The sequence below is a fragment of the Staurois parvus genome, unplaced genomic scaffold, assembly GCF_062004578.1.
Source record: "Staurois parvus isolate SC_StPar_1 unplaced genomic scaffold, SC_StPar_1.0 ptg000159l, whole genome shotgun sequence".
In the NCBI taxonomy this organism is placed as follows: domain Eukaryota; kingdom Metazoa; phylum Chordata; class Amphibia; order Anura; family Ranidae; genus Staurois; species Staurois parvus.
Window position 1 is genome coordinate 5,083,524 of NW_028317955.1, and position 27,951 is coordinate 5,111,474.

At 42.9% G+C, this 27,951-nt stretch overlaps 1 protein-coding gene across 1 annotated transcript in view; it reads right to left on the reverse strand.

The window, feature by feature from the left end:
* The window catches only part of SPON1 (spondin 1), a 491,275-nt gene that overhangs the window by 402,701 nt on the left and 60,623 nt on the right, over positions 1-27,951 (reverse strand). The window contains exon 2 of the mRNA XM_089675872.1: positions 6,258-6,364. Coding sequence (XP_089531998.1) covers positions 6,258-6,364 — 107 coding nt within the window. The remainder of the gene's footprint in view (positions 1-6,257; positions 6,365-27,951) is intronic.

Sequence of the window (27,951 nt, forward strand, 5' to 3'; positions counted from 1 at the left end):
CTGGACTTCCTGTAATTAAACAGAGCAAGACAGAGGTCTTTGCCGCCAGATGTTTCCGGTGAGAATGGGTAAAATGTCATCTCATGTATAATATAGCAAATCACGTGAAGATTACTTTTAGATGAATTTTATAATTATAACCCAAGATGTTCTTTTCTAGAGTCACCAAATTTTTCATTTAATTTGGCTTTCCCCATCTTTCCACCTCCCAAACATTTTGCCAGACTGAAGTTCCGCTTTTGTGGTATGTTTGTGGTAAGACATATTTCCAGTATGAAATAAGAAATTACGATAATGATGGAAATGTGTGTTTTAACCCTCTGTGGACATGGTGACATCATATCGTACCAGTAAGTTCAACTTTAAAGCCAAATTCTAGGCAAACAGCTAAATTCATAATTGAAATACTGTACATACAGTAAATGGGAATTGTTTTACATACCAAAGGATTTGTATGTCTGTCCATCCACTCCTGAGATTTAAGCCAGCCATATGCGGATTGAAATTTGACCAGTTCCACAAGGACCAGACGAATTTCAATATATGTACGGGCAGCCTGGTTATGCACAAGTCGATCTGTTGATTGTCTTGTGTACAACTAGCATGTTGGGTTTTTCCTGAACGATCAGTGCTACTGGTTATAGCTGGCAACACTAATCATTGTGTTCTGCCAGCAGGGAAGGCTCCCCATTGGCAAAACACAATAGCACTGTGGGAGCGATTCCATCATCATTGGAGAATCTAGCAATTTTCTTTACTGCAACCTGTGATAGAAGGAAAGAAAATTGCATAATCTATAGCCTTCCTTACAAATTACAACGAGGCAACAGAGCCAGATTAATGACCTGGTTTTTTTAATACTGCAGTTTAACACTACAACCTGGATGCCTGCCCCCAGCCCATGATTGGACAGTGAAGGAGCAGCAGAATACTGTAGAAGTCATCCTTCTGCTCTCTCTTCCTGCAAACATGCTCCTTGTTACATACAGTGGGGATCGAAAGTTTGGGCACCCCAGCTAAAAATTTGTATTAATGTGCATAAAGAAGCCAAGGAAAGATGGAAAAATCTCCAAAAGGCATCAAATTACAGATTAGACATTCTTATAATATGTCAACAAAAGTTAGATTTTATTTCTATCATTTACACTTTCAAAATAACAGAAAACAAAAAAATGGCGTCTGCAAACGTTTGGGCACCCTGCAGAGTTAATATCTTGTACTGCCCCCTTTGGCAAGTATCACAGCTTGTAAACGCTTTTTGAAGCCAGCCAAGAGTCTTTAATTCTTGTTTGAGGTATCTTTGCCCATTCTTCCTTACAAAAGTCTTCCAGTTCTTTGAGATTTCTGGGCTGTCTGTCACGCACTGCTCATTTAAGGTCTATCCATAGATTTTCAATTATGTTGAGGTCAGGAGATTGTGAAGGCCATGGCAAAACCTTCAGTTTACGCCTCTTGATGTAATCCCCCGTGGATTTCGAGGTGTGTTTAGGATCATTATCCATTTGTAGAAGCCATCCTCACTTTAACTTCAGCTTTTTCACAGATGGCATCAAGTTACTATCCAAAATTTGCTGAAATTTTATTGAATCCATTTTTCCTTCTACTCGTGAGATGTTCCCTGTGCCACTGGCTGCAACACAACCCCAAAGCATGATTGATCCAACCCCATGCTTAACAGTTGGACAGAGGTTCTTTTCATTAAATTCTGTGCCCCTTCTTCTCCAAACGTACCTTTGCTCATTCCGGCCAAAAAGTTCAATTTTAACCTCATCGGTCCACAGAACTTGTTTCCAAAATTCATCAGACTTGTCTATATGTTCATTTGCAAAGTTCAAACGATGATTTTTGTGGTGAGGACGTAGAAAAGGTTTTCTTCTGATGACTCTTCCATGAAGACCATATTTGTACAAGTATCTCTTTATAGTGGAATAGTGTACCACAACTCCAGTGTCTGCCAGATCTTTCTGGAGGGATCGTGCAGTCAAACGTGGGATTTCAATTGTTTTTCTCACAATCCTGCGAGCTGTTCTGTCTGATATTTTTCTTGGTCTTCCAGATGTTGCTTTAACTTCCACTGTTCCTGATGACTGCCGTTTCTTAATTACATTCCGAACAGAGGATATTGACATCTGAAAACGCTTTGCTATCTTCTTATAGCCTTCTCCAGCTTTATGAGCGTCAACTATTTTCAGTTTCAGTTTTCTAGACAACTGCTTAGAAGAACCCATGGTGCTGATTGTTGGGGCAAGGTCAGATGAGTCTGGGCATTTAAAACCTTTGAGATTGACATCACCTGGTCTTCCCAGACGATGATTGAGAACAATCCATGACACTGGCAGGTCTCAGCTTGGCAAAGGGGGCAGTGCATGCTATAAATTCTGCAGGGTGCCCAAACTTTTGCAGACGCCATTTTTTTGTTTTCTGTTATTTTGAAAGTGTAAATGATGGAAATAAAATCTAACTTTTGTTGACATATTATAAGAATGTCTAATGTGTAATTTGATGCCTTTTAGAGATTTTTCCATCTTTCCTTGGCTTCTTCATGCACATTAATACAAATTTTTAGCTGGGGTGCCCAAACTTTCGATCCCCACTGTATATGCCCTTACAATACCCAAATGGCCACCAGTGTTACCCCCCTCAGTCTGAGTGTTGCTGGGATAACAGGCTGATACAAAGACAGATTCAGGTACTCACACTAGCTGAATTTTGAACCACATTTCATGTTTTAATTGAGTTGTTCCCAACCCGAGTACTCAGGTACCCCCAACAGGTCATGTTGTGGGAGTTTCCCTTAGATAATATAGCTTTCATAAATACCAAGCCATTGACCTTGAATTCAAGCACTTATGCAAGGTGAAGGAAATCTTGCAGATGTGAACTGTTGGGGGTACTTGAAGAATGAGGTTGGGGCCCCTGCTTTAAAGCAGTGTTATACCCAAAACCAAAAATGTGACATATTGCAGCTTACCAATCATTAGATCTGGTGGCTGCATTAGTTTTTTTTTTGGGGGGGGTTTGCTGTTTTTACATGGTGATCTGACAGCAGCATTTTTAATTTTGGGCGGAGGGGAGTGTTAGATGCACTAACAAATTGAAGCCAAACTCTACCTCACGCTCTTTAAGCAGTTACAGCAAACAGTATTTTTTTCTTTTGTGACAAAGGTTTTACATTAATAAATAAAAGCTGACCATTGTAAGCTCCCCTGTCAGTGGCAAATGGCTTGTCTCAAACCTCTAACTGCTATATCTGCAGTACAGCTTGTTCTGTTGAAAAACAGACTTACTGCCTAGATCACCTGGTGAAAATTAAAGAAAGCCCAAAAAAGAAAAATGAATGCAGTCATCACATTGAAGAATTGGTTAGCTGCAATACAATAAACATTTACTTTTGGGTTTAATACCGCTTTAATGAACACATACTAGAATAATTGGTGTATTTTTATATCTGCCTGGAGTTTAACTGTCTTCGTTATTTCCCACAGCAGATATACAGTAGTCATGAAAAGACTCATGCCTTGAAAGGACTTCTATACAAGGTATTGCTTTTGTTGTCATTGTGTGCCTAAGTGTCCACCTGAGCCCTGTGATCATAATGTCCCTTGACAATGTTAATGGCTAAAAGTAATTGCTGTAGTTCATCGGTATGCGATCACTCTGACAGTCAAAGTGCTTATAGTGAAAAATCTCTTTGCAAATAAAATATCTCAGTCTAGCCTGTCATTTTCAGTTAGAGAGAGATTTGCTCATCTATAGCCATGGACGCAAAGACAGTTGCTCCATTACTGTTGCTGGGAAATATTGTTAGGTATTGACAACAATTTTTTTTTTCATATTTTTGAGCATAATTTTGCTATCATTCAATATGCAATAAATATATAGAAAAAAGCTCTACCTACCTTGGAAAATAAATGAATATATATATATATATATATATATATATATATACAAAAAATAAAATTGAGAATTCCAGGTTTGGATATTTTATACACAGTTACATTGGTCCAGTAACTATGCATATACCATACCTGTGTGATCCCTGAAGAAGCTGGAAATCACAGTAGTAGGTACCCCTACTTCAGTGATCTCCACTACCTTCCAGATCCTGTGCCAGGTGGCTGCCTTAGCACGGGTGCCATTCAAAAAATGCTTTGCACTTTCTCAATGAATGCAACCCGCTCTCTGATTTGACTAGATGGAGAGGTGGGGTGGTGATGTCAGGCTCTCCACCTCGCCCAATCAAGGTATGCTTTGCATGGGACCAAGAAGGTAGTGGAGATCACTGGAGTAGCGGAGTTTACTATTGTGATTTCCAGCTTCTAGAGATCCCACAGGTATGGTATATGCACAGTTATATTGAACCAAACTAGACCAAAAATTTAAAACTGCCAAACTTGGAATTGTTTTTTAAAGTGGGCTAAAAAAAATCTTCCATACAGTTTGTCACATCTCTAACGCCAGAAAACTTCATGTAAGGGGAAAAACCTTAAACAGAGGGATTTTCAGTGGACATGTGGGTACAATGAGGCTTGGTACAGTCTTACCAGCAATCATAAACCCTTTGGCTTTAGCATTACATTACATTAGATCAATGGTGGCCAACATTTTTTTGGAGACACATTACATGAGAATGCTAGAGAACCCTGCTATTAAAGCCCATTAAAAAATCAATGTTTCCATATACAGTATGTGCTCCTGAGCCCTTCTAAAATTACTTACATTTGATATTTCTCTCAGCAAGAAGAACGAACATAATAAAAAGGAATACGTTTGGAAAGTAAAGTATAAAGGAAGACAGCGTGAAACAAATAAATTGGAGTAAGCACTTAAGGTAAGGAAAACTATACTGGATCAGGGAAGGATGAAGTCATCGCTGACCAGGCATCATCCAGGGTCATCATCTACTACTTGGAATGAGATACTGGTTTACAGATAAAACAATCATATAAATCCTACCAGGGGCGGACTGACCATTTGGAAACTCGGGCACTGCCCTAGGGCCCGGGGTCAGTAGGGGGCCCCATGAGATGCCCCTGGTACCTTTTTCATAGGTTTTTTGAGTTTGGGCAAGGACACAGGGGCCCCATGATCCCCTATTGCCCGGGGGCCCCATGAGTTGTCAGTCCGCCCCTGAATCCTACAGATTATCCCCTGCTACCATTTCTCACCTTGTCAATTGTTGGAAAGTTACAACATTGCAGTCTAATCACTGGCGGAAAAAAAACAAAGGAAATTCGTCCTCCTGCCTGCAACTGACTGATGACATAATCTCAGCCTAGACAAAATCACTAGAACTACATTTTTAGGATAAAAAGCTCATTTTTTATTATACTGTTGCTGTATAATGTGACATGTCAGCAATGTATTCACTTTAAGTTCCACTTTATCCCCACCCCCATTTTTATATTATCTCCCCATTCTTGCAGCAAGCCTATACAATCATATTCCCTTCCTACACCCCTCTGATGATTTGCTGCCAGGTCCAAACTTCTCTGGCCACTAGGTGGAAGCCAATACCTCGGGGGATATCTGTTGTGCATATCCCAGGAGGCACCAGGGCAGGGTACACACCATTCTCACCTAGGCAAAGTCATTTTTTGGAGTGAAAATCCACTTTAAGCATTACTGAAAAAGAACAACTATTCATCAAAGAGACCTGAAATACAAGTAGAAAGAGCTTCCCAAAATATCTATGCAAATAACCATCTAGACACAAAAGGGGCTTATGGATAAATTACTATTTGCATGGTGGGCCTTTAGAAAAATACACCATCCAATGAGATTTTATTTTCTGGTATTTGCTAAATCAGAACCCTGCCTTGTGGACTATAATATTTAATCCCTGGTCCTCCTACTTACAGGTCTGGTGGTTCTGTTCACCATATGAAGCACCACAAAAGCGACATGACGGAAGTACAAAGTACTGCTAGGGAGGCATTCAGACTAAACTATTTGAGAAATGTATGCAGCAGGGGCGGACTGACAGCTCATGGGGCCCCCCGGGCAATAGGGGATCATTGGGCCCCTGTGTCCTTGCCCAAACTCAAAAAAGCCTATGAAAAAGGTTAGAGGGGCATCTCATGGGGCCCCCTACTGACCCCGGGCCCTCGGGCAGCGCCCGAGTTTCCAAATGGTCAGTCCGCCCCTGGTATGCAGATAACCACAATACACCAAGTACTCATTGATATTATATACATTTCTAGTTTCTGGCTTGTTATTCTGTCTTGAGTTATCCTTTAACAAGAGGATATTCTTACCTGAAATGATCCTGCATGATCCTCTTCTTTTTCCCCTTCTTTGCCTTCTTTCAGTGCAATAAGTGTGAATCCTCTGAAGTACGCCGGAGTAGTAGCCGAGAGCGTTACTGCAACACAAAAAGATAAGAAACTGATAAATATGCAACATACGTGTCTTTGACAGCTATACAGAGTATGGTAGATGTTGGAGATATCCCCAGTCCACAGACTCCTCCAAACATCTAAACTGGTGTTGATCAGCCTTTCTCAACCAGGGTGCCCAGGCACCCTGGGGTGCCTTGAGTTTTTTTCTGGGGTGCCTTGGCAATATGTCTAAAAGTTGCACAAACCAGTGGGTGGAAGAAGCCTGACTTTTAGTTACACAAAGTCACAGGCTTTCATTATGCACCATTACGACCTTCTAGCCACCAGCATCACGAAAACCAATGACATCACCAGTTGATAGAGGATGTGAGTTGCCTGCACAGCACTCTAGTTTGACCCCGCCCCACCCCTCTACGTCAGTGCTGGGGTCACATTAGCTCAGTGATGGAGAAAAACTGAGAGAAACACTGTAATACTAGTCAGAACCAGTGTGCGAAAGTGTATTTCATTTGAAAGAATAAATCACCTCTAACATTGGGTGTCCATGTGTGGATGTTGCTGCGTTATATAAAACTATTAGAATAGCTTTTACATTTTAGATGGGGTGCCTCAAGACTGTCCATATTTTAAAGGGTGCCTCGGGATTTTAATGGGTACCTTGATTTAAAAAGGGTTGAGAAACACTTGTGTAGATCACCAAAATAAACACCAACCATATTTGGAGTACAACACGAAATGGGATTGGTGCTTTAAAAAATAGCTCAGCCCAAAACAGAGATATTTGGAATGGGAAACCCTTGAGGCCTCTCTTGAGTCTTGTTGGTAGCCCTCTCCCGCTGAGCTTGGCTTTGAGATGAACTGATGTTTTCTTTGGCCAACTGAGTTCACCTCGTATTCCTAGTGCCAATAACGTTTGGTGTAGAAAGGTTGGTTTGTCTGGCCAGGAGCCGGGAAGGCAGAAAGTCCGCAAACCAGTGCCCCCTGAGTGATCACCTCAGGGGTGCTCTTAGTAACACCTGGGTGTGGGACCCCACAGTGTGAAAAGGCACATGGCCACTGTGTTTACCACTTTTCCTGCACAGCGCCCTCAGGACCAGGCCTTTTGGCTAAGTTCGGGGCAATTTTTGCTACAGACCTCAGGGCCTGGTCTGTGCACAATTTGGCACGACCACTTTTTTATTTTTATTTATTTAATTTATTACTCTCCCACGTTTTGTCACTTTCACTCTTATGTGTGTGTTTTATTTCCTCACAGGATGGAGTGTGTGGGTCCTCGGGCCTGCCCTGAAGTCTAGGGGGAGGATATGTGGCCTTTTGGTTCCTTCCTCCCCTGTCCCTAGGGGGTTTTTCTTTTCGGGAGAACCCCCTGGCCAAGTACTGAGTGGCTGGCTTTGGCTGGCCACAAGGAACGGTGGTCCTCCAGGCCTTTTGGCTAGGTGGACCAAATGGGAACCTTGTCCCTGTCAGGAGCTTCGTGCCCCAGGGGATCAGGGTAGAGGTCCATCCCCTTTGGGAGAAGGACAAAGCACACCCCTAAGTGCACTTTTTCGTGTGGTGTTTTGCACTTGCACTTTTTTTGTGAACACTTACGGGTTTTTTTTCGCAAAAAAAGGTTGGTTTTTATCACAGGGGAGAGGTTTAATGTTTAGTGTTAAGGTTACAGTGAGGGTTCATGTTAGAGATTATAGGTAGGTGGTAGATGTTGGGATTACAGAAGAGTTGGGGAAGAGTATGTTTTAAGATTATAGTGGTTAGTGTTTGGATTACAGTGAAGGAAGATTAGTGAAAAGGCTGGAAGGGCTGCAGTGAGAGACAGCATTGGGGTTGTTATAGAGAGGGTTGGGGTTAGAGGTAAGGTAAGCATCAGGGTTACAGGAATAATCAGATATAAAGAAAATAAACAGAGAGCACACCGGACTAGTGCATTACCTTAAAAAACATTTATTAAAGCAATACAAATAGGTATTGTACTCACAAACAACAATAATGTCAAAGGCACATCATGAAATAACAGCTCTGTCCAATCCACACTACGTGTCTGTCCACAATGGGAACCCTGGACTTCCAACACACCAACATGTTTCGAGGACTTGTCTGTAATCCTCCCTTTAACTCTGAAACCTACCTATCTACACTACAAGTCAGTGTTAGGGTTACAGGGAAGGTTAGTGTTAGGGTTAAAGAGAAGGTTAGTGTGAGGGTTGATGATAAGAGTCACAGCGAGAGTTAGTGTAGGTAGGTAGGTATCAGAGTTACAGGGAGGATTACAAACAAGTCAGTGTTAGGGTTACAGGGAGAGTTAGTGTTAGGGTTACAGTGAGGGAAGGTAAGCGTCAGGAACGGTTGCAGTGAGAGTTAGTTTTGGGGTGTAGGGAAGGTTGGTGTTAGGGTAAGGGTTACAAGTAGAGTTAGTGAAACCAGAACTGTTGCATGTTTTTGTCTCATTCTTCTTTCTGTGTAGAAATCTCAGGATGAGATTTCTCTCTTAGCCAAAGACACCTTGAGCTGTGGAGTTTACGCTGGGGAGCCTAAAGTCACTTCTAGACTGACAATTATGAATTATTGGTTTATAGAGTACAAGCCACCCTTGGAATATTAAAGTCAGGAGAAGCAACCCATTGAAACAGAACATCTTCTTATAGTGATAATTCCTAGAACCAACATCTCATCCTGCTGGGAGTGCATGGTCAGTGGCCCTGTTTTAATGCCAAGAGCAAACATAAAGGGAGTTTTCACTCTAGAAAACCTTATGGCCTAATAGAAAAATGGCGAGTCACTACAACAATCTGGAGGGTCGGGTCTTGCAGTCTGACATAACCCCCACCCACAGTGCACCATTCATCAGGTAGCAAGAATGCTACCAAATTGTGCATTGTGTGTAGGGGGGGGGGTGACCTGTCAGACCTTGGTCTGACTCAGGGGCGGACTGACCATTTGGAAACTCAGGCACTGCCCGAGGGCCCGGGGTCAGTAGGGGGCCCCATGAGATGCCTTTTTCATAGGCTTTTTTGAATTTGGGCAAGGACACAGGGGCCCCATGATCCCCAATTGCCCGGGGGCCCCATGAGTAGTCAGTCTGCCCCTGGTCTGACTCTTCAAACTGCTGCAGAATTAGGTGTTTTAACCCAACAATTTAGCCCAACATATACAAGGCTAAAAAAAAGTTACAGCAATAAATCATGATTTTTGAGTTGGGCTTTCAAGGAAAAAAAATAAGCCCCTCAATGGAAATGAATACTCAGCAACATTACCATCTATGGATAACAGTATCCTATAGCAACATTTCTCATCACTTAAATAAACATTAATTCCCGTTAAATAGTAACGGGTGATCTAGCATCTTGGCTTACACTGTTGATTATTTAATGGTATGTGTACACAAAGCATTATCAGATGCATTGGGTTATTGAGCATCCAGATGGCATGGAAGAGATATTTATGAACAAATCTTCTCTGTCCAAAAACATGACAGGCCGCCTGTGAGCTGATGAACACAAAACTGCCAGCCTGTTATCTCATATTTTATGATAGTCCAGCCTATTGTTTTCTACTAAACAATTAATTATATTATTATTATTGGATTCCATGAGCTAGTTATTTTAAGTTCACGGTTTCTCATGTTGATTTATTACAATGTTCAGACATTTCTTCTATTGTTTTGTAGATATGTGGTTTGTTAATATTATTGCTTTGTGTTTGTATAATTAAAATAATCTGTTATGTATGACTTGAATTAATTAAAGTGCAGCTAAAATGTTTTGTAAAAGTGTTTTTTATAATGCAGGGATGGGTTAAATAACCTATCAGGATTTTATCGTGTCTGTGGACCTAGTACTGGGGTTATTTCTGTTCTCTTCCTGTTCCAGGGATCCTAGAGCAAGAAATGAAGGGATTGCAGAGATGCCTAATAGCAGGTGCAGTTAGTTTGCTTGGTAATAGATGGTTCTGTACCCAGTATAACATAGGGAAAGTGGTAAATGGGCGTTAGGCCCCTTTTAGAAAAAACCTTCCCACTGATGTAGGGGATGGAGTCAGTACTCATATATGTTAGTGCGGGAGGGGCCTAGCTTGAGACAGGGCATTGGAATCAAACACACCAGAGCTTCTGGATGAAGACAGCTACTGCCCAAGGGCCCTTATAGGCTGACACCCCACGTGAGGTGGTACAGAACCCAGTTAGAACAGCTGTAGTCTCCCTGACTGTTTTTATAGTATACAGTAGGTCTTGAGCAGGGTTCAAAAGACCTTTTAGACCAGGCCTAGCTTGAGACAGGGCATTGGAATCAAACACACCAGAGCTTCTGGATGAAGACAGCTACTGCCCAAGGGCCCTTATAGGGCTGAAACCCCACGTGAGGTGGTACAGAACCCAGTAAGAACAGCTGTAGTCACCCTGACTGTTTTTATAGTATACAGTAGGTCTTGAGCAGGGTTCAAAAGACCTTTTAGACCATGCCTAGCTTGAGACAGGGCATTGGAATCAAACACACCAGAGCTTCTGGATGAAGACAGCTACTGCCCAAGGGCCCTTACAGAGCTGACACCCCAGGTGAGGTGGTACAGAACTCAGTAAGAACAGCTGTAGTCACCCTGACTGTTTTTATAGTCTGCTGTAGGTCTTGAGCAGGATTCAAAAGACCTTTTAGGCCAGGCCGGAGTCCTCTGATATGAGTACCGATGACTCCTAGAGGAATGAGTTTGGGAGCCTGGCTAGGCACAGCTGTGGAAGGGACCTTGGGAGACACTGGTATACTAATGAGAGCACTTTGGTTCTACATGGTGATGGAAGCTGAGTTTTGTGGACTTAGAATACATGGGGGAAGTGGTCTTAATTCTGTGGTGCTCCAAGGAAGAGGAGGTATTAAGGGAAGATGGCTTACAAATCATGCATAGGCATACCGTACCCAAATGACTACAGAATATCTACTTTGTGTATGGAGTTTCATGCCGAAGAATTCTGCTAATGTGTCAAATGTGATGTCAGAGGTCAAAGAAAGCTTGCCAAGTTACAGTAAAGTGTGGAAACGTGTTTCATGTGCAGAGATTCCTTTGTTCCTACATATAAAGGCCTACAGCTGGGAATGTCCTGAGAGGGCCTACAGCCAGGAGTGTGACACAATATGGCGGAGGGTACCATCAGTAACAGAGCAGGGACTTGCACAGATTGGTGACAACATCCAGTCAATTGCAGTCCCCCTTACATCTGAGATGTGCTAGGACAGTCCGCCATCTACGTGCTATGTTCCCGTGATGTTGTGTCACAGGCTGCATTCTGAGATCACGGCATTACCCTTTCACATTCGAAAAGTTGAGGGGATCATGGCAATTTCCCACACAGAAAGCGGTCATGATCTTGGTGGAACTGCACAGAAGTGGGTGTGATTAGGGCGGACCACTGGGAAGGAGGGTGTGATATGTGTGGATCATTGGAGGAGGTAACAGTGTAATGGGTGCTGGGATGAAGTTGTTGGCAAACATGCAACTGATTGCCACTAGGACTGGAAGATTCAGCAAAAATCCTTTAACAAAAAAGGTGTTTTTGCTGTTTTATGCGTCCTCATTGATGGGATTTTCCAACACATCCTGTCCCTATGAATTGCTGCAACAGGGACAGAAGGTGATACTCCCAATTTGGGGATAAAAAAGGTCTGCCTTCGAGCAAATAGTACCCTTCTTCTCCAGGGGCTAGGAGTGGAAATGTGGAGCATATCCCCAGCATACCCTCAGCAACTGGTTTACAAGAACATGGTCAATTATGACATTTAAGGCAGGGTGGGCAATTAATCTTCCCAAGGTGTCACAGGAGAAACTGGGACTGTTGTGCAGGGCTGATCTTAATTCAGCTCAATATTCACTTTGGATCTGGGAAGGTATGTAAACATAAAGAAAACAAACACCCGGCGCTAGAAATATTAGGTACAACTGCTCATTAAATAGGTACTTCAGACGTGCAGTCAGGAAGTGGTAAAAAAAAGGGTGGCTGAGCCACAGTTTTGCTCCCCACTCTGGTTGCCCACCCAAACTGTAAAATACCATACTGGGCTCTTCACATGCCAAGGCCATGATGCTTTGTTTTGTGGCTGTGACATTTTTAACTCGGGGTGCAGAGTTTAATCAGCACCACTTGTAAAACTCACCCATTAAGTTCAGTGAGGAAGCTGACAGGACAGAGAGGGACAGCCAAAGGGTCAGACGTGGTCCTAGGGCCGTAATTTGCCCAGGTCTGATTTAAGGCATGCAATTATACAGTGGGTATAGAAAAGAATCATCCCCTTTAAAATAATCACATTGTGTTGCTTTGCAGGCTGAAATGAAGACAGGCACAGTTTTTGTTTTTAACACTAACATGTCAGAAAACAATTTGAAAAAATTCAAAAACAGAATCACTGAGTTTGAAAAAGGATCACCCCGTCCTAAAAATCGCTCGTTTAAGTGTAGCTAATCACCTTCTCAGTGGCACACAAAGCTATTTGAATTTCAACTGTGATCAGCTGTGGTCATTTTGATTAGCTCAGCATGAAAAGAACTTTCCTGGAGCATTTCTGTCCCTGGTAGTACAACCGAAGAAAACAATAAACAAGGGGTTGGCAAGGCATTGTCAAAAGATCCCCAGAATAAATTTGTGGACAGGCACAAGTCAGGAGATGGATACAAAAAAATGTCAAAGGCTTTATCAATGACTAAAGCACAGGGAAGTCTATTATTAAGAAGTGGAAGGTATTTCGGTACAACACTCCCTCCCTGGATCAGGACGTCACTCCAACCTGGATGAAAGAGTCAGGATGAAACTGGCCAGAGAGGCTACCAAGAGGCCTGTAGACCTGTGAAGCAGTTGCAGGAATGTATGACAAAGTGTGGTCATTGTGTGCATGTGACAATATCACAAATTCTCCACAAATGTGTCTTGTATGGGAGGGTTGCAAGAAAAAAAGCCACTCCTCAAGAAGGGCCACATGAAGTCACAACTGAACTTTGCCAAAACGCACCTTGAAGATTCTGAGGCAACATGGAAAAAGGTGTTATGGTCAGATGAGCCTAAAATTGAATTATTTGGCCTCAACACCAAGCGATATGTCTGGCGGAAATCCAACACAGCTCACCATCCAAATAACACCATTCCTACAGTAAAGCATGGAGGTGGTAATATCCTGTTATGGGGGTGTTTCTCTGCAGCAGCAACTGGAGCACTTGTCAGGATAGAAGCAAAACACTGTCAAATTCTTGAGGAAAATCTGCTGCCCTCTGCCAGAAAGTTGTCAATGGGAAGAAGGTTCACCTTTCAACATCATTCCATTGTTGGCTTTAGTGGGATAAAAATTCCCCAATTTTTGGTGTCAGTATGAGGAATGGTGCCCCATCATTGGTGCCAGTGGGAGAATTAGTATCCCATCATTGCCGTCAGAGGGTGGAATGCTGCCTCAAGGGCTGGATAAAGTCAAACAAATGGCTACATTTGGCTTGTGGGCCACAGTTTGTTGACTGCTAATATGGAGAAAAAGAGCTCTAATGTCCTCAAAAAACTATGAAAATGTAGACTTCCTCAGGAACTTGTTCAAGCCAAATCAGTTGATTGTTAAACTAGATAATAACATTTATAAATAATGATACCATAAATGTTTGATCCAAGGAATATTCAATTGTCTTAGGGATCAGAGCATATTTTTTTCCCCTGTTGAAGCAAACTGGATTATGTTTTAGAACATTGGGGAGGGGGGTTTGCCTTCCTCTGGATCAACTATACTTGCTGGGGTCTGAATATAAAAGTTTTTTTATTTAATTATATATTCATTTTTTTTTCTTGCTTGAACTCAAAGGATGTAACTTTAATTCTACCCAAAAATGTAACAAAGCGCTTTTCATTTTTCACTATAGAATGCAAAGATTTGCTCAGCCATTGGAATTTATATCAAGTCTTAGAAGGACAACTCCAAGCTGTTGCTGCACTGAGCCAATAAATGAGCCCTATTAGGAGAGGTGACCTCCAGGAGACAGAGTGCAAAGACTTAAGCAAATATAGCCCCAAACAGGTACTTGTCTCTTCGTTTCCCGTAAATTAAATCTAGCAGATATGATGAGGACAACATTGTTTTGATTGACTGACGCATCCATTCAAACATTCCACTTTTGCTTTTCTGACTCTGCACTGAGCATCCTCCCACACAGCCATTTCATTTAACTTGAAATGTGAATTACGTCTCTTCTGATATATGTGACCTCTATCTGCATTGTGCAGAGCATTTTGCCTGTTTACTTGCATTGAGATTGGATCAAAATAAATCACTAGCATCGCGCGTTGTCACTTCACTGCTTGAAAAACATCTAGAGGGGAATAATGATCTCAGGCAGAAACAACACAACCAACTTGATAAATACTAGAGTATAAGAGACAGCAGAAAACACGTGTGGATGACAGCAGTAGTGATGGCCATGGATGACTAATTTTTCGTTCGATCAGCCAGAAGGCTGATTTAGAAAAAAAACAAAAAAAATGGATTCCCCCCATCCACTGGTGGATGGAGCAATACCCCCACCAGGACATTGTATTCTGACAATGGAAAGATTTTCCAAATGTACCCGGAACAGTCATAGTTGGATAGAAATTTGACGGGTCCCTGCTGAACTGGCCAAACTTCGATCCACCTATAGGCAGCTTAAAGTGATTGTAAAGGTTCAGATTTAAAAAAAAAAAAACCCACTTCATGATGCACCACCATTTTGTTGGATGGAAACATTACATTGATATGCCGGTTTTTATCCCAATAACTGTAAGAGCAATTCTTTGAACAAACCAAAATACTGTTCTAATTTACTACACTATGAGCCGTTACTCTTCTTTTCGGTGGTATTTACCGCATGGTGAGTCATCTGCCATCTGAGATCTTATTGTTTAGAGCATGGCTGTCAAACTGGTGGCCCTCCAGCTGTTGCCAAACTACAAGTCCCATGAGGCATTGCAAGACTGACAGTTACAAGCATGACTCCCAAAGGCAGAGGCATGATGGAACTTGTAGATTTTCAACAGCTGGAGGGCCGCCAGTTTGACACCCCTGGTGTATATACGAGGGAATATACGAGGGAATCTCGTATATATATTCGGGATCTTTGGGGAGACTTATTTTGAAGCCTATGGTACATCTGGCCTGATAACTGCGCTGTTTGACCAATCCTTCGGGTGGTCAAATCCTCTGGTAAGAGGCTGTGTGATTGAGTGGAAGGTGAAGGACTTTCTCTTCCTATGCTCATTCCTCCAGAGTGGTGTCTCACTAAGGCTCCATTCACACCTATGCAGTTTGCCTTTTGTTCATTTTGCAGTTCATTTTGTATTTTCCTACATGTATTTTTGATGCATTTTCACTGCGTTTTGTTCAGCTCTTTTTTTTTAAGTGGAATTTTTGTTGTTGTTGGGCAGACTAAAAATGCAAAACGCAAAACGCAGCAAGAACGCACTACCATGCATTTCAGCAGATTCTCCATTGAACTCTATCGTAGCAAAAACGCTGCTTTTTGCTTTTAAAAAAGTCCCTGACCTTTTCCAAAAATGTGGAAGGTCAAAAAAGCATAGATGCATACATGTTCCATAGGAAACCATATTAAATGGACTGTAGTGCGTTTCTGCAAAAAGAACTAAAAAACACATAGGTGTGAACGGAGCCTAATACAGAATGTGTATTACTGGCCAGATCACCAGGGGGAAAAAGCCTAAAAAAGAGAAAACGAATGCAGCCACCGCATTTAGCACCTCGCGGGTGCATGAGTGTCCCGTTTTGACAGGACATCATATGACGCCCAGTCACAATGAAGAGTGTCCTGCCCAGCCGTCAATCTGCTATAGGCTGGGCGGGACACTCCTCATTGTGACTGGGCGTCATATGATGTCCTGTCAAAACGGGACACTCATGCACCCGCGAGGCGCGATCTGTCACCGGCTGTGTCCACGAGACACAGCCAATGACATATCACTACACTGGCCCGTTGCCAGTGTCATGTGACCGCTGTGACCAATCACAGCAGATCACATGTCAATTGTATACAATGGATGGCTTCCTGTCATGCCATCCATTGTATACAATTATGTTGTTAGCTGTGACTGGTCAAGGCAATCACATAATACAGACATGGCCAATCACAGCCCATCTGTACCATGCGATCAGCTTGGCCCATTCACAGCTAATCACAACAAAAGACTGAATGAATCAGTTTCATTCAGTAACAATGATTGCAAATATCAATGAAATACATTGGTATTAGCAATCAAAATGTGTAAAAAAAAAAATCCTGATCACTTGCCCAGAGAAGTTCAATGTTACTATGGTAACATTATATTGCTTTGGTCACAGTGTGCTTAAAAATAAAAAAGTAAAAAAAAAAAAAAATTTAATAAAAAATAAAAAAAATAATAGAAACATTTGAAAATGGGCAGGAATGGGGTATAAGTGCCCGGTATTGAAGTGGTTAAGTAAGTTGACCATCACTGCACTAAAACAATGCCCACCTAAGAAATAAAAGTTAGCTGTGACTGGTCAAGGCAATCACATAATACAGACAGGGCCAGTCACAGCCCATCTGTATCATATGATCAGCTTTGCCCAATCACAGCTAATCACAACAAAAGACTGAATGAATCAGTTTCATTCACTAACAATGATTGCAAATGAAATAAATTGGTATTAGCAATCATAATGTGTTAAAAAAAAAACCCCGATCACTTGCCCTGAGTAGTTCAATGTTACTCTAGTACCATTGTATTGCTTTGGTCACAGTGTGCTGAAAAATAAAATACTAGAAAAAATAAAAAGAAATTAATAAAAAATAAAAATGATAATAGAAACATTTGAAAAAAAAATACAAATTCAATGAATATTATTTTCACCAAAGAAATGCAGCAGAATACATTGTGACCTAAATTTATGAAGAATTTTTATTTATTTGCAAAATTTTATAACAGAAACAAAGAAAAGTATGCTTTTTTCAAACGTTTCAGTTTTATTTAGCAAAAAATAAAAAAACTCAGTGGTCATTAAATACCACCAAAAGAAAGCTCTATTTGTGTGAAAAAAATGATAAAAATGTCATATGGGTACAGTGTTGCATGACCGCGCAATTGTCATTCAAAGTGCAACAGCGCTGAAAGCTGAAAATTAGAAGGGGGTATAACTGCCCGGTATTGAAGTGGTTAATGATTGATAAGCTGCAATATATAAAATTTTTGGTTTTGGCTTTAATACCACTTTAACCACTTGCCGCCCAGCCACCGCATATAAACGGCGGCAGGGCGGCGCTCGTAGGCAAAAGCACGTTTTAAAACGGCTGCGTTCAAAACAGGTAGGGGGCGCGCGCGAGGCGTGCGCCCGCCCTACCTGTCCCACGGGTGTCAGCAGCAGGTCTCCGCCACCGGGTCACGGACGGTTTTTAGCGGTGATCATTGACACAGAGCAGGGCTGCATTGTTTACACACAGCCCTGCTCTGTGACAGTTCGCCGACAAGCTGCAGAGGGGGCAGCTCCCCCCTCCCTGCCCCCGTCCAGTACACACCCCCGCCCCCTAGTAAAACACTCCCCTTACACAGCAAATTCTAAAAATGTTAACCCCTTCCTCCCCAGTGACATTAGTACAGTTTCAGTGGTTTTTTTTCACTGATCACTGTATTGGTGTCACTGGGGATGTCAGTGACCCCAAGTCAGTTCCCCCCCCAGTGTCAAAATGTCCGCTGCAGTCCCACAGTCCCGCCATAAGTCGCTGGTCGCCGTCATATGTGGCTGATTGCCGCCATATGTCGCTGATCGGCGCCATTATTAGTATAAATAAAAATTAAAAATCCCAGTATCTTTCCCGCCATTTGTAAAAGCTATAACTTTCACGTAAACCAATTAATTTACACGTATTGGGTTTTTTTTTAGCAAAGACATGTCGCAGAATACATTTTGGCAGAAATTTATGACTAAATTAGATTTTTGCATTTTTTTTTACTGGACATGTTTTATAGCAAAAAGTCCAAAATATTGTTTTTTTTCCTCAAAATTGTCAGCCTTTTTTTTATAGCGCAAAAAATAAAAACTGCACAGGCGATCAAATACCACCGAAAGAAAGCTCAATTTGTGGGGAAAAAAAGGATGTAAATTTCATTTATGTACCATATTGCATGACCGCGCAATTGTCCGTTAAACTAGCGCAGTGCTGTATAGCAGAAAAATGGCGTAAATTGCAGTATTTATACCATAGTTTGTAGACGCTATAACTTCCACACAAAGCAATCAATATACACTTATTGGGATTTTTTTTACCAAAAACATGTAGCAGAATACATTTTGGCCTAAATTTATAACCAACTTTGAGTTTACTATATATTTTTTATAGCTGAAAGTAAAAAATATTGTTTTTCTTCAAAATTTTTGGCCTTTTTTTGTTTATAGCGTAAAAAAAATAAAAAGCGCACAGGTGATCAAATTACACCGAAAGAAAGCTCTATTTGTGTGAAAAAAAGGACGTAAATTTCGTTTGGGTGCAGCATTGCATGACCGCGCAATTATCAGTTGAATTAGTGCAGCGCCAAGTAGCAAAAAGAGGCCTGGTCATTAAGGGGGGTAAATCCTCAGGAGCTCAAGTGGTTAAATATTCAGGTTCTTGGCTAAGATCGATCAGCACTGGTTCTCTTTAATTGCTCCCATACGTGGTATCCCAACTTCAGTGTTTTCACAGCCGCCAGACGTGCTCACTAATAAAGCTTTTACTCCTCTTAGCTCAGATTGCTCCGGTAAATGGTGACCATTATTTGTAGGGAGAGGGATGCTCCCTGAACTATGTCCTCTACAAAAAACGTTCTGCCTATTAGAGCTGCGCACAAAAAGATATTATTACCATCTCCTGAGATGGGACCTCGCTGACCGTCACTTGTTAAATTGAGTACTTTCCCTCAGGCAGCATTTGAAGGCGGATGGGAGATAACACTTCATATGAGACTCATCACTGTTTGCTGACCGGGTGCTTACAGCATTTACAGAAGCGATAATGGAAGATACTGAGGTTTCCAGCCATGATGTCTATTCTGCACACATCATGTCATCACTTTGGTTATCAAAAAAGAATAAATAGTAAAATAACCTAAAACCCATACAAACAAACAATGTTACAGCAGAACTCTATGCAATTCAAAAAAAAACAAAACAAAAAAAAACGTAATGCTAATATAGAAGCCCTAAGCTTTTATTACACCTTTAGGAAATGTCTTTTGTGTATTCCTATTCATTTTAGGCTGGTGATACCATTTAACAAAAAAAAATAAATTCTCTATAAAAGGTGTTACTAAAGTCAGGACCCTGCATTCACTATATCTGGTCTCCCCGGACCCTGCATTCACTAGATCTGGTCTCCCCGGACCCTGCATTCACTAGATCTGGTCTCCCCGGACCCTGCATCCACTATATCTGGTCTCCCAGGACCCTGCATTCACTATATCTGGTCTCCCCGGACCCTGCATTCACTAGATCTGGTCTCCCCGGACCCTGCATTCACTAGATCTGGTCTCCCAGGACCCTGCATTCACTAGATCTGGTCTCCCCGGACCCTGCATTCACTATATCTGGTCTCCCCGGACCCTGCATTCACTAGATCTGGTCTCCCCGGACCCTGCATTCACTAGATCTGGTCTCCCCGGACCCTGCATTCACTAGATCTGGTCTCCCCGGACCCTGCATTCACTAGATCTGGTCTCCCCGGACCCTGCATTCACTAGATCTGGTCTCCCCGGACCCTGCATTCACTAGATCTGGTCTCCCCGGACCCTGCATTCACTAGATCTGGTCTCCCCGGACCCTGCATTCACTAGATCTGGTCTCCCAGGACCCTGCATTCACTAGATCTGGTCTCCCAGGACCCTGCATTCACTAGATCTGGTCTCCCAGGACCCTGCATTCACTAGATCTGGTCTCCCCGGACCCTGCATTCACTAGATCTGGTCTCCCCGAACCCTGCATTCACTAGATCTGGTCTCCCCGGACCCTGCATTCACTAGATCTGGTCTCCCCGGACCCTGCATTCACTATATCCGGTCTCCCCAGACCCTGCATTCACTATATCCGGTCTCCCCAGACCCTGCATTCACTATATCCGGTCTCCCCGAACCCTGCATTCACTATGTCCGGTCTCCCCGGACCCTGCATTCACTATGTCCGGTCTCCCCGAACCCTGCATTCACTATATCCGGTCTCCCCGGACCCTGCATTCACTATGTCCGGTCTCCCCGGACCCTGCATTCACTATATCCGGTCTCCCCGGACTCTGCATTCACTATGTCCGGTCTACCCGGACCCTGCATTCACTATATCCGGTCTCCCCGGACCCTGCATTCCATATATCCGGTCTCCCAGGACCCTGCATTCCCTATATCCGGTCTCCCCGGACCCTGCATTCACTATATCCGATCTCCCCGGACCCTGCATTCACTATATCCGATCTCCCCGGACCCTACATTCACTATATCTGCTCTCCCAGGACCCTGCATTCACTATATCTGGCCTCCTCGGACCCCGCATTCACTATATCTGGTCTCCCCGGACCCTGCATTCCCTATATCTGGCCTCCCTCAGTACACAGAACATGGAAATTCAATTATTTTAGTAAATATAAACTGCTACCATTTCTCATCAGCAGTTTATATATTTTTATATCTCAGGTACTTATATGTCACCGTCAATTTACACAGCGCTCTACATATATATTGTACATTCACATCAGTCCCTAACCCACAAGGGGCATACAATCTAAAGTCCCTAACTCACATTCAAACATACACATATATGCAGTTAGAGCAGTCTTGTGACTTCTGTCAGTGTTTAGCAGAGCACTGGTTAAAGCTTGTAGGAGGAGTTTTCTTTCTGCTCTAAGAGGATGCAGAACCCCTGACTGTCTGTCTGGACAGTGCTAATTGGCCCTGTGCTGATTACATGCACTCTCCCATGAAAAAAAAAAACCTCTCTAGCAATACACACTTAACTGAGCATATGCAGAATGACTATGGTTCAGTCTGTCCGATCAGTAGATAGGATGTGAACATTTGAATAAGAGGAGGAGCAGAGAAGTCAGGGTCAAACAGCCTTTTTACACAATGCAGAGGATTAACCCTTTAAGTTCCAGAGTGAGTATAACAAGCATGCTTTACCACATATACAGACTGATTTTACTGTTGTGGGTTTAGTAAACCAAAAATGGAATGTATTGCAGCTCACCAATAATTAGATGTAGCGGCTGCTTTAGTTTTCTTTTTTTAGTTTTTTCTTTCCCTCTATTTTCACCTGGTGATCCAGCCAGTAACACACCTCCTGTATTTAGAGTGCCCCCACTCTGGATGAAGGTGCACAGGGGGCACCTTTGGACAGCAACATTGCCAGTCTGGGGGGAGGTGAGTGTTAGCTGGACTAATAGATTTAAATACACTAACAAATGGAAGCCAAACTCCAGCTAATACTTTATAAGCAGTTACAACAACAGATTTTTTTTCCTTTTGGAATAAAGGATTTACATAAATAAATAAAAGTTGATCATTATAAGCACCCCTGTCAGTAGTAAATCGTTTTTCTCAACCCTCTAACTGCTACATCTGCAGGAGAGCTTGTCTTGTTGAAAGATCACAGACTTACTGGTCAGATCATCAGATTTCTTTTTTCTTACAACATCATCAAATATGACCACAGGAAACCACAAATTCTGAAAGGTTTATAAGAAGAAATTGTGTCTGTTGTCTATAAATCATTTTTATTTTAATTAAAGGGTAATTTCACTTTAATGGGAAAAACAGCAAATAAATAATAATATAGCATATACAATGCATTGAAAAAGTATTCATACCTCTTGAAATTCTCCCCATGTTGTCATGTTACAACCAAAACCGTAAATGTATTTTATTGGGATTTTCTGTGATAGACCAACACAAAGTGTCCATAATTGTGAAGTAGAAGGAAAATGATAAATGGTGTTCACAATTTTTTACAAATAAATATCTGAAAAGTGTGGCATGGATTTGTATTCAGCCCTCCTTTACTCTGATACCCCTAACTAAAATCTAGTGGAACCAATTGCCTTCAGAAGTCACCTAATGTCAGGGATCCGGTTTTCTGGAGCGATACGCCGGGCGGCACATGCGCAGAACACTGACACGCTCTAGCCGGCGGGCAGCGGGACCTGGGCGATCGCGGCAACAGCGACGGCCGCGCATGTGCACTCACGATTGCAGACACGCGCCTGGCACCAATGACAGCGCAGAGTGCGCTATTTAAACGGGACAGAAGGTATGTGCATTGCCATTTGGTCTTGTTATCTGTTCCTGTGATCTGATTAGTGAAGCTTCCTGTTGCCAACCTCTGCTTGATCCTGACCCTGCTGATTGTCTCCTGCTTGACCCCTGGCTTGACCTGACCACTCTTCTGCCTGCTCCTCCGGTGCCTACCTGCCCGTTAGTTGCTGAACCTGGCTCGTGACCCTGACCATTCTCTGTCTGCTCCTCTGGTACCTCGCTGCCCGCACGTTGCTGACCCGGTCTGCCTGACTACGCCTTACCTTACTCTGACCGTCCATCCGTCCATCCCGCACGGATCCGTCCCTGCTGCCAGGCCTGCCAGCCTCTTCACATCAGGCTCTATTCCCCACACACCTCTGTCGGTACCCTATACCACTGCTGGACATACTCAGGGGTCGCGACCTGGTCTCATTCTGCTCCAAGTCCATCCCCACCATCAGGGGCCCTGGTGAATAAGCAGATTGGGACTTAGACCCCGCACCCTGAGGAACCCCACGCTGTGGGCTGCTAGAGATACCGCCAGGCGGTGTCTGACACCTAATTAGTAAACCACTAATCATAACCACCTAATTAGTAGTCCACCTGTGTGTAAAATCAGTATAAATACAGCTGTTCTGTGAAGCCCTCAGAGGTATATTAGAAAACATTAGCAAACAAACAGCATCATGAAGGCCAAGGAACACACCAGACAGATCAGGGATATGCTTTTTTGCATATACAGACTGATTTTACTGTTGTGGGTCTAGTAACACTTCAACTTATGGTATTCCCTATAGCAGTTTTACTGCTACAGGGTGGTCCTCCTGTGCAAAATCATGTATATATAAGTGATTTTGCACTTCCGCTGGCAGATCGCTTCTGCTGTGAACACTCACTGCAGAAGCCAATCTGGGAGTGCCAGTGAACAGATGTCTGTCAGCCCCGGCTGATTGTCAGGCAGGACACAGAACAGAGCTCTGTCTATGTAAATAAGGTGGGGAGTGAAGGATCGTGTGTCCCTGCAAGGCTGGGAACACGATCCTTCACTTCCCCTAGCACAGGGGTCTGCAACTTTTAAGACATAAAGAGCCACTTGGACCCGTTTCCGAAGGGAAAAAAAAGACTGGGAGCCGCAAAACCATTGCAACATTTAAAACAAATCCGACACTGCATATATTGTTTCTTACCTTAATGCTATATACAGGATCGTGCAGTTAGCTTCATCCCCCATATAGTAATTCATCCCCCATAGTAATTCATCCCCCATATAGTAATTCATCCCCATATAGTAATTCATCCCCCATAGTAATTCATCCCCCCTATAGTAATTCATCCCCCCTATAGTAATTCATCCTCCATAGTAATTCATCCCCCATAGTAATTCATCCCCCATATAGTAATTCATCCCCCATATAGTAATTCATCCCCCATAGTAATTCATCCCCCATATAGTAATTCATCCCCTATAGTAATTCATCCCCCATAGTAATTCATCCCCCCTATAGTAATTCATCCTCCATAGTAATTCATCCCCCATAGTAATTCATCCCCCATATAGTAATTCATCCTCCATATAGTAATTCATCCTCCATAGTAATTCATCCCCCATATAGTAATTCATCCTCCATAGTAATTCATCCCCCATAGTAATTCATCCCCCATATAGTAATTCATCCTCCATAGTAATTCATCCCCCATAGTAATTAATCCTCCATATAATAATTCATCCCCCATAGTAATTAATTCCCCATATTGTCTCAATTCACTTACCTTTGCTCCGCGCGTTCCTCTCGCTGTGTTCCGGTCTTCAGGGCGGACTGTGAGAGGAGTTCGTCACGCTGCCCCGCCTACATCCTGCAGCTAATGTTCCACGCTCCGCGGGCCGGATTAAAAGAGTCCTGACTTTTGAGGCGGCCGCCCGAGAGGAGGGAGGGGAGCGGGCGCCCAGCACACAGAAGAGCCGCATGTGGCTTGCGATCCATGGCTTGCCGACCACTGAAATCCTATTGCCTGTCACCTGGTGGGCAGTGTGCTCCGGAGCCGCAGCAAAGATGAAAAAGAGCCGCATGCGGCTCTGGAGCCGCGGGTTGCCAACACCCGCCCTAGCAAAAGCCCTACCTAGTGTACACCAAGCAAATAACTAGGCACACAGTTAACCATTTGATCACCCTAGATGTTTAACCCCTTCCCAGCCAGTGTCATTAGTACACTGTCAATGCATATTTTTAGTACTGATTACTCTATTAGTGTCATTGGTTCCCACAAAGTGTCAGTTAACCTCCTTGGCGGTATGATTCTTTACGATTTTTTGTGCTGAAAGCGGTACCATTTTTTTGCATGGAAATATGTCGTTTTTTATTGTAGGCTGTAATTTTTAGGAATAACTCACTGAAATCTGCCCGAACAAGAGTCTATTAAACATCCTGGGTAGGATAAAATTTTAAACACAAAATCATAAATTATAATTTAATAAATAATCATAAAAAATAATAATATAATAATAATAAATTTAATTCAATAATATAATCAAACCAAAAACACTGAAATTTGAAATACAGAGGCAAATTTGCACATCGCTGAGCAAAGTCGCAAAATCGTTTTCAGTGTCTGATGACGAATTTCCCCCACGAATCATTATCACTCAATTCTGCAAGTGGTTCTAATTTACTATCGCTGTTCTAAAACCGCTTTTGACGTAAAGGGACGCTTTTTGGACGCCATGGACTTTTCTCAGTTTCCAGGCAGAAAGAACAGTCAAAATGCAGGCAGGGCACAGGACAAAGCAGTAGGGACAAAATATATGTGAAATGCATTGAAACAACAATGACAGCAAAAATGACATTTTTTTAAAATTTCAAATTTCCCGCCGGTTCCGGCGCCCGTACGTCCCACGGACTGGAACACAGAAGCCGGCATCGGCCAGAGGAGATGGCTGGGGACGCTGCAGGGGACACATCGCGGGAGCGAAGGACAAGGTAAGTGCAGCAGGGACCCCCAGAGCAACGCCGCATGGTAAGCCCCAGTGTAGCTCGGGGTTACCGCTCTTGGTATAGAAATTTTACCCCGAGCTACACTCGGGAATACCGCTAAGGAGGTTAATGTAAGAATGTCCGCCACCATATCGCAGCCCCGCTATAAGTCCCTGATTGCTGCCATTACTAGTATTAAAAAAAAATATTAAAAAATTCCAGTATATTTCCCATATTTTGTAGACGCTATAACTTTTGCATAAACTAATCAATATATGCATATTGGGATTTTTTTACCAAAAATATGTAGCAAGAAAACATTTTGGTCTTAATTTTTGAAGAAATTTGAATAACACATATTGATTAAATACAACCAAAAGAAGGCTCTATTTGTGCGGGGAAAAAAATTAAACAAATTTAATTTATATACAGCGTTGCATGACCGTGCATTTGTCAGTTAAAATAACGCAGCGCCATATCGCAAAAAATGGCCTGGTCGGGAAGGGGGGTAAATCTTCCGGAGGTCAAGTAAGTTTTGGGTTGACATCAGAACACTAATAGAGGGGAAATCTTCCAATTGGGACACAAGTGGTTGTGAACCTAGTGACACTGGGATTCCCCCATTTTGGAGTGATTTCCTCCCACTTCCTGTTTTGCCTGTGGGACAGGAAATGAAGAGACATCTCCCCAATGGGACACAGATAGAAAAAAAAAAACTTGATGGGGGTATAGCATTCCGTTACTCTATCCAAAATGAAAAAAAAAATGCCTTTAGTTACAGCTTAAAGCTTTTAAAACTGGTCTAAATTCGCCCATGCTGTTTTAACGGGACCAAATCCCAACCAGGTTACTATCTGCATGGAGTTTGCATGTTCTCCCTGTGCTTGTGTCAGTTTCCTACTGGTACTCCTCCCACATTCTGGTAGTATAATTAGCATCTTTCCTCAATTATCTCTGATATGCAGGGCCTTTTTTCAGTGGGAACGCAGTTCCGGCATATCCAGCACTAAATGTAAGTAATGGCAAAGGATGCTGGGGTGTGCTGGAGTCTATTGATGCTGGCTGCTGGAGGATCTATAGTAGCTTGTGGGGGTCTATTTTTGCATGGGTTTCTATTGTTGATGGGTAGGTCTATTGCTGCTGGGGGTCATTCCTTGCTGGGAGGGATCTGCTGCTCAGGAAGAGGTCTATTGTTGCTGGTTGCTGGGATATCTGTTGTTGCTGCTGGAGGACTATTGTTTTTGGGGTGATTCCTTCGTTGTGGGGCATCCATTGTTGCTGGGGGGGGGGTTTATTGTTGTGTGTGGGGGTCTAGTGTTGCTGGGGTGGGGTCTATTGTTGTTCAGTGCAGGAAATCTATTTTACTGTCTTTCATGTTTATCATTAATAAATTCAATACAAACTACTTAGTAGCACAAAATGATAATTGGTTCTGTATTCTCTAAAAGGGGCGGTACTGGGAGGTGGGTAGGGGGTGGAACCAAAGGACAGTGCTCAGAGGTGGGTGGGGGTGGAACCAAAGGATGGTGCTCAGAGGTGGGTGGGGGTGGAACCAAATAATGGTGCTCAGAGGTGGGTAGGGGGTGGAACCAAAGGATGGTGCGCAGAGATGGGTAGTGGTGGAATCAAAGGATAGCACTCAGAGGTGGGTAGGGGTGGAACAAAAGGATAGTGCTCAGAGGTGGGTAGGGGTGGAACCAAAGGATATTGTTCAGAGGTGGGTAGGGGTGGAACCAAAGGATGGTGCTCAGAGGTTGGTAGGAGTGGAACCAAAGGACGGTGCTCAGAGGTGGGTAGGGGGTGGGACCAAGGGATGGTGCTCAGAGGTGGGTAGGGGTGGAACCAAAGGATAGTGTTCAGAGGTGGGTAGGGATGGAACCAAAGGATGGTGCTCAGAGGTGGGTAGGGGTGGAACCAAAGGACGGTGCTCAGAGGTTGGTAGGAGAGGAACCAAAGGACGGTGCTCAGAGGTGGGTAGGTGGTGGGACCAAGGGACGGTGCTCAGAGGTGGGTAGGGGGTGGAACCAAGGGATGGTGCTCAGAGGTGGGTAGAGGGTGGAACCAAGGGGTGGTGCCCAGAGGTGGGTAAGGGGCAGAGACAAAGAGTGACTCTGCTAGTATATGTATGCATGCAAGATATGGACTTTAGATTATAAGCTCCTTGAAGACAGGGACTGATGTGAATAAACAATGTGTAAAGCACTTTGTAAATAGTTGGCGCTACATAAATGGCTGTAATGACTAAATAATAAACTATACTTCCTATAGAGGTAATAGATGTCAGGCAGAACACGAAAAGAAGAAAAATATCAATTTTGGTGATACAAATAACATTTCAAAAAATATCAGAAAAATTTACGCATTTGAGGCACAA